At 30.2% G+C, this 12406-nt stretch overlaps 1 protein-coding gene across 1 annotated transcript; it reads right to left on the bottom strand.

Annotated features, from left to right (window-relative positions):
• Window positions 1–4418: 4418 nt before the first annotated feature.
• On the bottom strand, window positions 4419–12390 carry LOC126739198 (elongin-B). Its single transcript, XM_050444767.1, has 4 exons — window positions 12246–12390; window positions 12053–12146; window positions 10345–10489; window positions 4419–7197 (listed from the first exon to the last, which is right to left on the bottom strand). The coding sequence occupies exons 1-4, from the start codon at window positions 12246–12248 to the stop codon at window positions 7086–7088; spliced, it is 354 nt and encodes a 117-aa protein (XP_050300724.1). The 5' UTR covers window positions 12249–12390; the 3' UTR covers window positions 4419–7085.
• Window positions 12391–12406: the final 16 nt, after the last annotated feature.

Below are 12406 nucleotides of genomic sequence, written 5' to 3'. Positions count from 1 at the left end.
CCCCAAATGAAGTCATGTTAATACTATTGTAGTCCCTGGACCTAACAACTTTTTTACATAATTTAGATTTTGGTAAGTTTAAAATGAATTGCGGATTCCCTGGTTCTCCATTTCTACTTACCTCTGGGAGGAAAAATACAATAAGTCGTAGGACTCCAACTATTGCACCTTCAATTTGGGCCGGACTATAATAATAAGGAAAGCGGGAATAAGGGAAACGGTATCATTCTCTTATTAACTTGTGACTTGGATTTATTATTGCAAGTTAATACATTATTAATGTTCACACTTAAGACCTTAATTTGCTGGGACTGTAGATTAGCTTTAATGTGTCTGAAATTTCATTTGTGGAGAGAAAAGTCTTCTCGCCCTTCCCAACCCGCTATATTATAGCCACTCCACTTCAAGAATAGACTTCTACTTACAAATTTAATGTGTCCGTTGATAACCATATAAAATTCATCATATACTTGCATCGGTATAGTATAGGTTGCCTAGCGATCAAAGATTATGATACGATTTAAGTCAAAGTATTAAGATGACTATAACCTCGCATCTTATATAGCGGTAGAATAATTATCACTTCTCTGTAAAAGGCGAACTGCTTCTTTACCCTTTTGAGGGTCTGTTTTTAGTAATTTTTTACCATACCAATGCAACATAAGTCAGCTTTGGTTTCAGAATAGTCAATAGTTTCTCATAACCATAAAGCCTTTTGAGGTTCAAGGTCTACACTTACTATACAGTGCATCCCAAAAGTTATGTCTAAATTCATTTAAAATTCAGGGGTGTGTTCGAAAAAAAAACGCGCGGACCCGTCGATTTTTATTTCAAGTTGCGCATTTTGTACGTGAATTTTATATATACATTGTTGCTCAAAAATAAATTACGACCATCAACTTCATTTTTTCAAATTCAAGAAAAAAAAATCAAGAAAGCACCTTTTTTTATTTCATCTTTGAATTTCGCGTGGAATTCTACGTATGTTTCATGCATCATGTCCTATACCTAAAGTCAACAGTTATCGAAAAAAAGACGATTCATGTAACAAATAAAAAAAGAACAAAAATTAAGTTAAATGTTCAAAATGGTTGCCATTCACGGCTTGACAATATCCAAGGCGATCAATAAAGTCTCGTTGCACATTTTCAATCGTTTCCGGAGTTATGGTGCGCACTTCTCTGCGAATTCTCTCTTTCAAGTCGTCTAGATTATTTACCTTTCCTATTAGCTTAGGATACCTATTAAGGTATCCCCACAATTGGTGTTAGGTCAGGCGACCTAGCAGGCCATTCGATGGGTCCTCTCCTTCCTATCCACCGATTGGGAAAGGTTTCATCCAAAAATGTACGCACAGTGGCAGCATAGTGCGGAGGAGCGCCATCTTGCTGGAAAATTAGTTCTTCGTCAGGATAGTCTGGGTCCAATGAATTTGGAAATAAAGCTAGTAATGCTGGAACTAATTCAAATTGAAGAAAATCGAGATACACTTGTCCCGGCTATTCAAAGAAAAAGGGACCTATTACTCTTCCGCGCACTATTCCACACCACACATTTAGTTTTTGAGGGTACTGGGTGTTTACCTCCATCATCCAATGCGGATTTTCTGTTGCCCAATATCGACAATTTTATCTGTTCACACTACCATTCAAACAGAACGTGACTTCGGAAAAAATAATATTTGTTATGAAATTATTATTTAGATTGCACATGTTTTGTAAGCGTTCACAAAACTCATTTCGCCTATCGAAATCGTCATCAAATAACTCTTGTACAGGAATAACTTTGTAGGGGTGATATTTGTGCTTTTTAACTATTCGGTGAACTATAGATTCCGCCATGTGTAAATTTGCCCCAATCTGCGATAGTGCATGGATTTCCTTCCAAAGAAAGCAAAATTACGTCAAGTTGTTCATTTTCATCTCGAGCAGGACGACCAGATTTCGGCAGATCTCTAACATGACCGAGTTCTCTAAATTTAGCCTCTATTCTACTCACCACCTTTTGACCTATCGGAGGACGATCAGGATGGATTTCATTGAATAATTGAGCAGCTTGCACAGAATTTCAATTTTTTCTCGTTCCGTTAACTTTACCATTGTGAAAACCGCAACTTTGCTCGTACTCTTCACACTTAACAATATCTGTTTGGCGTACAACTGTCATACAGTTTCTATGAAAATACACGGTCACCAGCCAACAATAAAAAAACACGAATGAATGGAATTTTGCTCTGTATAAAAATTCTCAGAGATAAGGTGACTCCTAAGGTGAACTTCAATAATAATTTTTGGTCGTCTTTTTTTCGATAACTGTTGACTTTAGGTATAGAACATGATGCATGATGCATGAACATACGTAGAATTCCACGCGAAATTCAAAATTGAAATAAAAAAAGGTGCTTTCATTTAAAAACATTAAGTTGATGGTCGTAGTTTATTTTTGAGCAACCCTGTATATACAAACTTATGTACAAAAATGCGCAACTTGAAATAAAAATCGACGTGTCTAAGCATTTTTTATTCGAACACACTGTATACATATTTTAACTTTCTGGTATTAATTCAAGTTATTTCCTATACTCTTTTGCCCTATATAGATGAAAAGATTTAGGTATCTGCTTTTTAGAGAAAACATACCCATATTACCTAAACCCAGAAAAAGACTGCACCCCAACGATGTACAACCACCATCTACTTCCCATGAATTTTCCAGTATACAGTCAGTACTCTAAAAGAAGAAACCAAGTGAGATTTACAGCAAGTCAGACTAAGGCACTAGAACATAAGTTTTCGTGGCAAAAATACCTTAGTCCAGAAGATAGAAAGTTGTTGGCGTATACATTGAAGCTTTCTGACAGACAGGTAGGATTAGAAAAATAGTTGTGAGAGCAATAGGTTATACAGAGCGTCTTATTTAATTAAAAAAAGTTTTATTATTTTGGTTCGTTTTGGAGATATACGGTGGTTAAATTTAAACCAGAAAAAAACAGTAAATATTGACATTTAAGCTTCTTTTTTTTAGTAGTAAAGTATGAAATAAAGATTCTTACTGTGCAGTATAAAAAGGTAACAAATAGAAAGAATATCAGTCTTAAATCACGCAATACAAAAAGGTCATAATTCAGCCACCAGCAAACTTTTCTAGTACATTATAAACACACAGAACAGTTATCTGAAATAAATCTATATTATCCATATATCTGTAGATATCTGTCGTTATCATAAGATAATAAAATATGCTTAGAACATTGAACGGCCTTTCAATGTTCTAAGAAAATATGAGATCTCAATATAAAATACTTTATTATTTAGCTCCACTTAAACATTCGCTGATTGTTCAAGGTGTAGCATCTGTGAACGTTATTTCGCTGTTAGAATAAAGGTTTCTGGTGATTTCTTGCTTTGTTTATAAAAAGACAGAGCCGTTGTATCCAACGATTTTATTAAAAGGGGTTGTTTCTATAGGATCAAATAAGGCTCAAGCCCCATAGAGGGGCAAATATAAGGCATGATGATTACTAATTAATTCTTCAACTACCACTTTTCTGTAAAAATCACAGACAGCTCGATAACAAAGTAAGGACAAGAATTGATGATTTAGTGAATTATGTCCAATAGTCAGACAGCCAAGCGGCCTTAAAGGCAGTCACCTCCCCACGTCAAATTCATGGTAGTAAAACACTGTTTAACTGCCAGAGTATGGTTATGTCCAATAAAAAAACTTTAGCATGCAGTAGAATTCTTAAAGGCTAATATCACAAACTGGGTCATGAGACAATCCCACAGCTGGTGATTTCAAACTCTAGGACAAAAGCAGGCTTAAGCGTTCATATAAAAACCTACACGCTTAAATTTACCACAGGTTGTTTGAACCATAACCGGAAGGTAAGGATAATAGTATGTCTGCTGAGTCATTGAATATCTAATTTAGTTGGGAACAAGAACGACCTTCCTGGTCTTTAGGATTTTTTTAAGCACAGATCTGGTTCATTAAATGTCAGATATTCAAGCAATAACTGCTGGAATTTAAGATAACTTAAACTCGATTGAAATTTGGATTGGTTGAAGTTGACCGTAACAAAATTACATCGAAATCTTTATAGTATCCAATATTTTTAATATAAACCTATGCTACCTCCTACTTTAGAATTAAATAAGTGAGATTTAAATAAGAGAATTAGGTAACAAAATTAACTCAATGTGTATATCTTACTTTTGCTTTGTTTGTTTTCTTATTGCAATTGTAATTTCAGGTAAAAACTTGGTTTCAAAATCGACGAGCAAAATGGAGAAGAAACTGTGGCGGATCAACAAGTGAAAATAATAAATTAGAAAACATAAATTGATCTGTAAAATCTGCGTAACAAGTTTTGTGAAAAATATATTAATTAATAAGACACTAAATAATAAACAAAATAAAAAATTACAAGGTCTATATTTTACATTTAAAATCTGATACAAATTAGTTTAAAAACCCAAATGCGTTAATTACCTACAACTTAAAAAAATAATAATTTCTACAGGCAAAACTTTAATATTTTACACTTTTAGTATGCTTCATTGCTAAATGTTAAAATACAACAGCAAATTGGATAGAATATAATATTATATACTGATTAGTTTCATATTCATCTGTAAATCAATTACGGAAATGTGTTGGCTATTTTTTAAAGCTGTTAAAGTTTTTTGTAAAGTTATATTTTCAATAATATACTATGTGTTTAATTAACCCTTACTATTACTTACAACACATTCTCAAATAACCACCCTGTATAAATAATATCAACGCACTTTCGCAACGGTTACCATCATAAAAACTAAACTAGTATCATCTATTTATTAAATTCGTGTTTAATAAGTTCTTCGCTTTGTTAATTATGTTATCAACATTCTAGTTTTATCAAGAAGTTTAATATTTAAGATCATAAACCCACAGATGTCTGGATAAGGGTTGGGACTGTGAGAATGTAATTAAATCTTGAACATAGGCAGATCTTTGGAAAAAAAAATTATGCATGAATCTGAAGTGATTTTGCACTTGATTTACAAATATTCAACTTTGCTACTAGAAATTTTTGAAAATGGTTCAGTTTTAGATTTAAACTTTGTCAGCTATTTACTTTTAACAACTTTTACTCAGCAGCTTGCACTATTTTAGTAGAAAGTGGTTCATGGAAAAACTGAAAGTTTATATTGGTATATTTTTAGAAAAATTTGCACGAAATGCAATTATTTTAATTCTAATAATATCAAAATGAGTATATATTGCATAGTTAGGGGCTGCAAAAGCAGTTATAATTTTCTATTATATAACTATAATAACCATATATAATTATGAGGGCGAGAATTACTTTCGACAAACTCGGTTAATTTTTGTTCAACTCTGTATAAAATTGATAAAAATAAATTATAGGGATTAAAATAATTAGGTTTTTACCACCAAGTTATGGGCGTTTAAAACAGAGTTCAAGAGAAGCTCTCTATTGGCTAAAGTAAATTAATTTCCATGTTTCAATATTTTGAAACTTACCAAACTGTCTTTAAACTTTAAAATCACTTACTTTTTTAGTTTCATAGATATGAGCATTTTGCTTCTAGTTACGCAAGCATTTTTTTAAAACATTTTCAAATTCAAAAATAAATAAAAAATACAGACACAATTTGTGTCTAACTTTCGCATAATAAATATTCGTTATATCCTAGAACAAAAATCGAGGAATAAGAAACTATGAATAATTTCTACAGTCTGGAACAGATAAAAAATTACTAAATTTCTGAAATACACGATTTGATCTGCGTCAAAGATATTTAAAATTTGCTGTTTTTCCTTTTAAGAAAACGGTGGATAATCACTCGAATAACTAAAATAACTTTAATAGTCCAAGGGCATAAAAAAACATTTTATCGATGTATTTGTATATTACGTATTTATCAAATGAATCCAGATATAATCTTAACTTAGTAATGTCGGTTCAACCCAGCTTGGTACTTTGATTTAGTAACACTGGTCCAACATTAGTTTTACTTCTAAATATTAATCACTTTTCCGTGATTATTGTAATTTCGTAAACAAAGTAAGCCATGTATTGGATAAATATATTGGGGCATATATTTTTTAGTGTTCTCTTAATATTATTAGACATTCCTAGAATATTCCACCAGAGTTCCATAAAAGAAATAAAGATTTAAATAATTACTGAGTTATTATGAGAATATTCCAATTAAACATCCCCCCGAAAGAGGCAAACAAAATATTAAAGAATTTAAGAATATACAATTTATAATACTTTACGAAAAATGCAAATTAGTGACCGAAAAAGAATTTTTAAGTGTTTAATTAAAATAAAACACAGAAGTCTGTTTTTGCGTCTACATCGACAATTGAAATTGTCAATCTCAAAACGAGTTATAGTAAAAACCATAGACTTTCACCAGATTATACATTCTCATATTTTGTAAATATGATGAATACTGTGTGTATATTAATTTATAAAAATAAACATAGATCTTGTAACATATGAATTTATTTAACAAATAAGAGAACAAAAACAATAAATGAATCTGAGGAAAAAGTCAGGATCATGTTGCAAATTGACAGAAAACTATATAATTGAATCAACTGTGATGGTTCTGCTGTTATTACAAAAAAAAAGCATTGATAAATAGTTTGTGAAGTTGATACAGAATAGACTTTATGATGTAACCATTGAATAATTACTCTATAATATTGTATACCCGCAATAATTTTTTTCTAACAGTATTCGTTGAACAGGCAATATTGAAATACTAAAAAAGAAGAGCAATGCTATAATAATAAAATATACTATTGACAGCATTGAACATTTGTCCTGCAAAATTCATCGCTATCTCAAATATTTCATTAATTTAATCTTACTTAATCTTTAACTTAGTAAGAAAGGCAGTTCTTATAGTAATGCATATAATACGAATTAAATAAGAATTGAGAATATACATTATTAGGGTTAAGAAATATGTCTGCTTTTCATGAAGTTTCAAATGGGGCTCTCAAAGCTATAACTAAAGTATAAATGTTAAATGGACAGATAAGGATAATCCTTTGACTTAGTTAGTTTGTTCCTGACCGTTCGTTTCCTGGGATTTCATGACATCTGGAAGATCTGGCGGGGCCGAGTATGGAATCAGGTCAAGGGGTTCGAAGTTGCCTGTGTCATCTCTAAATAAAAAGAATAAAATAAACGTTTAGGTTATCCACATAAAAATATTATAAATGTAACTAATATAAACACAATCCATTTACAATATAGTGCTAATAATCATATAAGCATATATGTACATGAGTTTTTCATTCATTTTCCCAAAGATACTAACTGTGAGATTCTTTAAAAAACAATAATAATATCTTAAAATCATTAGAAGATAAAAGACTTACTCAAGAAGAAGAGTTATTGTGATAACAGAAACAAAGACTGTGAAAAATAAAGTAAAACGGCAACATCACCTACAAACATTTAATTAATAATATCAAACACAAAATAGTTGATCAAATATGCATTAAAGGGACTCATAGATAAATTAACCTTTGTTATGTGTTGCGCGGAACAAAGTTCATAACAATTGTGAATAATTTTTGGACTTCGTCTGGGATCGAGGACTGTTAAACTAGAGTTGCTGTTCAAATTATGTTAAAATATGGCGAATTATTCAATAAACTCATGCCGTGAACAAATATTGCATTATAAATAGAATTTACATTACTGAAATAATCAACAATAATTAAAATAGTCTTGCTTTTACCAAAATTTTGATTAAAGTATTTTCTGAAATGACATAGATTTGTATCTGATGGGAGAAGTTTTGAAGATGGTAGACACTGGTACAGTAGTAATAACTAAATGTTCAAACTTGCAAGATTCAGAAGGGAGAACAAAGAATAAAACAATGACTAAAAAGTCATGTTAAAGCAAATGTGGATTTTGATGAACACTTTCAAGGCTTGCATTAAGAAATTGGCTATCAGGATGATGGTCACTTGTAACACCAGCCTTCCATCAAGCTTCTAGATTGCATATATGTATTTACATAAGGTACCATGTACGCTCTAAAGATCATTCAAAATACACTGATATAGTAAGAAACGGTCTAGATTATACCACAAAATGTTGATATTTTACAAAAAATTAGGAAACAAGTCATTAAAGATTTGCAAAATCCATAATAGAAAGTAGAAATAGGGCTGAACAACAAACAAAGCTGTGTGAGAGTTTTTTTTATCAAAATGTTGTTACTGATACAGAACTTCAACCTTTGAAAGATGACAAAAGGCTGTGGCTGACGTTTTATGTTCAATTATATGAACATTTTTAAATTTCCGATTTAGATTATATCATCATCTATAGGATATGCTGTGTTTGTTCTTTCTTGAAAACTGAATTGGGATTTACTAAAAATTTTGCTAAAGTGCAATAAGTTATTTATTTGTAAGCGGATGCATACTTCAACCTGGATCTTTATTTTAGTGACAGTGAATATGATCTAAAAGATATACAGTAGCATGTTGAATATGGGACAGTGCAATGGAACTGACAAAATTCAGAAGTAGTAACTTGGGTTTGTCAATACGAAAAAAAAATGAGTTACTTATGAAGGGATAAAAAAAGTTTAACCAAATGTTTTTAATCTTGTGAATAATCGAAATACATTCAACTAGAGTTAAAAGCTAATCGCAACTACTCCACCTATATAAAATAAATAGATTGGCTCTCTATATTTTTGTAAAGATGTGATGTTCAGAGCCAAATATTTAACTGAAAATCTAGAGGCTGAAGGATTAAATGTAATTGATGATCTGTTAATAATTCAAAGCAACATCAGCAAATGGATGATGACTGATGAATCCACTAATTATCAATACCTCCATTGTTTTTTCTAAAAATTTGGACATCAAGAAATATGACAGAACCCAATATATATAACCAAAAAGTATGTTGCAGATAGATATATACAGACCAGAAACAATTCATGATTTCAATTTCATTAACAAGTTACTGGAAAGAATTCAGAGTTGTGCTTCATGACACACAAACTTATTTGCTTTATTTTGACTGCTCCTATAATTCCAGCTTCTTATGAGCTTTCTTTCAGCAAACTGCAGCTGGTTTTGAGTTATCTACCAACAGCAATAAGAAATGAACATTTGAATTTTTTAATGCTGCTTTATTCTTCAAAGGATAACATAGACGAGGTTACTCTTCATGAAATCATCCAAAAATGGTATGTATTAACATATCTCATAATTTATATTAAAGAAGCACTTTTAAAGAATGAAACTATTATTGTAAGCCTGAAGAGAGGCTTTGATTAACATTTGATGAACATGATTTAATGATTTTCCAAAAATATAATTTCTGATAGATCCACTTTGTAATATTGTGATTTTTTCCTCTGCATTTAAACACAAAAGTTATTTTGATGTAATGTAAGGCGTGATTGACATTTTGATAGAAATCACCAACTTTCATCTTATCCAAGGTATTTAAGAAATTAATGGAAAAGAGCAGAATTCTATATTTTTTATATCAGGGCTGTATTTAATGTGTAAAGAAAATAATAGTATGATACCTGGGATACTATTTTCTAAGCCCAGTAGGCAGATGGAGAGAAGTAGTTTCAATTTTCTTCTTAATTTTAAAAAGAAATTTTAATATCTTTTCTCTTAAGACTCTATAGCCACTGTATTAGTGATCAAAGTAGTAAACACAGAATTTTCATTTAAAGTAAAGTACAGTAAAAGAAAATTTAAAGATATACAATTATTAGATTATAAAATTGAGAAATATTACAATCATATATTTGGACCTGATGTTTTAATGATAACTTTATACTTTTCAACTGTTGTTTTTTATTCAGCAATTTATATTACACTATTACACTATTTTTACACTATTTTAATTGAAAATTCAATGAAATATTTTTTTTTTAAGATATTCATATAAACACTTTTACTAGTATCATTCTGACAAAATTCAATATTATAAGGATTTAACATTTCCGAATAATTAAGTTGAATTAATGATAGAGCTGAATTAATAAATTGTAGACTCCATTAATACATTTTTTGGGATTAGTGAAAGAGTTATGTAAATTAGGGACATTTAAAGAGCTTTGTAGTTATTATGAGATCCTAATAAATTGAGGTAAGTGAAACACACATCTTTAATTAGGGTTAAACCTAAATAACCTTATGGTTCAAACAGGGATTCTCATCCAAAAATTTCATCAAAAGATTATTGAAATGAATCAAGTTCAGTGTAATTATATAAAACATTGACAATTTTTAAAGCAATAATAAAAGTATAGTTACCTCACAGCAAGTCCTACAGTGGCTGGACTCTGTGCCTTTGCAGTATTGGAAGACAACCCATATTCCTGAAGAGTGTGAGCATCATCCATCACTGTATTGTCTTTGTTAAACAGTTGCTGATTTTGTGGTGGGATTTTAAGAATACCTGGTATGAGTACAAATATATTAGATATTAATGAAGTGTTTATTAATGTATTTAAGGATTAAGCAGAAATAATAGATTTGTGCCAATCGTGCAAGAAAACCATTCATAGGATGGTAAATTGAAGTTGTTCAACATATTTTTGATGCCTAGTCAAATCAGCCATCCAGCTATACATGTATAGTTTAGTTGGGAACTGGAAATTACCATTCCCAGAAATCTTTTCTTGTAGCTAATCAAAATTAATAACTTTTTTATGTTTTACATAAAAAAGGGCCTGAATAGATGATTGGCCTATAAAATAGATTATTAAAAATGATAGGTAATTCTACAGGTAAATAGTCATGAAACAAATGTCTTAAATTTATTAAAATAAATGTCAAAGGATTACACATGTTTCACCCATACTAGGCATTATCAGATCCACTTGTATATTCACTAATAAAAAGAAAGGAAAAAGAAGCAAAGAACAACACTACATGATACAAGTCAATGATAGAAATTAAGTAATTGGCAAAACCGGACAGAGACTAGTTACTACATATTAAAATTTTATAAACGAAATATATATTTATAGTATAAAATTATATAAACAAAACATATATTTGTTGTATATAATTTTAATATGTAGTAACTAGTCTCTGTCCGATTTGGCCAATTTTAACTTAATTTCTACCCTTGACTTGTATCATGTAGTGTTGTTCTCTGCTCCTTTTTTTCTTTCTTCTTATTAGTGAATACACAAGTGGATCTGATAATGTCTAGGATGGGTAAAAGATGTGTAATCCTTTGACTTTTATTTTAATAAATCTAGGACCTGTGACTTAGAATTTGTTTAATTACTAGTTAATGTATGCTGGTCTCTTTGAGAAGTGATAGACTATTTCTTGGAATTCTACAGGTGTTTTATTGCAGATATGAATATAAGATGTACCTGACTTAATATATTTTTTTGGCTCATATAACTTGTGTAATGTATTGAAAATATATTACTGGAAAATGATTATAAATTCAACAAAGTTATATTAATTTTTTTAAAAAAGTGTGGATTCTTTCAGAAAAGTTATATATTTATGTAATTTATATTGTTTGAAATAAAATAATTTCCTATATAGATTTTCTAAGCATCCCTTATCTGCTCTTACTGTTTGAAATCAGTTTACTCAGACTGTGTTATATATTTGAAGACAGAATCTGGCTATAATTAGCCAATACCAGTATGCACCATACATTAGATTGCTGTGCCTATCTTGTGCTTGGCTGTAGTTTTCTTTGATTGGGGTCTTTGTAATTCTTTTTTGTAGAATATTTTCAAATAATGTTATATAATACATTCTTGTTTAATATCTCTTAAAAGTTCTTATGCAAGGCCTATTCAATACACACACACACACACTAAGATTAGCCCAATACCATAAAAGTAGAGTGCTTTTATTATAGAAGTCAGAAAAAATGTAGGACAGTATCTTTTAGGATATTTAGTGGTTTATAACATAAAACTGCCTAGCTTACAAGTAAAATTTTCAAACCTTATGAATCCAATATATTTTTGGAAGTATATCTTACCTTCTATGATCTTTTTTAATTCTAAAACAGTTGTGGTATCTTTGGCATCTGTGAATATAGTTAATTTTTTCCTTCTGATCATTAAAAACACATCCTAAAAACAATTTGAAGTGAGTTATGGGCATTATAGCTCATGTTCTTTTACATAGCAGGAACCTATTCAAATAAAATTTATTTAATTAACGTGACTTACCATGTCTGTATTTGATTTTATTTGGTGGTTACAGTTTTTATACAAAGCAAACTATATTGAATGTTAAAATTTATAAACAATCCACTGATCCACCAAAAACGATTGAAATGTTGTGGTGGGTTTGACACTGACACATAAGACGCAAATGTAAAAGTGACAAG

The sequence above is a fragment of the Anthonomus grandis genome, chromosome 1, assembly GCF_022605725.1.
Source record: "Anthonomus grandis grandis chromosome 1, icAntGran1.3, whole genome shotgun sequence".
Lineage (NCBI taxonomy): Eukaryota > Metazoa > Arthropoda > Insecta > Coleoptera > Curculionidae > Anthonomus > Anthonomus grandis.
The sequence above is the reverse complement of the archived record's forward strand: the minus strand, read 5'-3'. Positions and strand labels throughout refer to the sequence as shown.

What these genes read in the sequence shown, in the direction of transcription:
- LOC126739198 (XM_050444767.1), bottom strand. An exon ending in ATTAAAAAAGATCATAGAAG is followed by an intron (nt 10,490 to 12,052) that starts GTAAGATATACT and finishes TACTCATACCAG; the next exon opens with GTATTCTTAAAATCCCACCA. An exon ending in ACTGTAGGACTTGCTGTGAG is followed by an intron (nt 7,198 to 10,344) that starts GTAACTATACTT and finishes CTTTTTATTTAG; the next exon opens with AGATGACACAGGCAACTTCG.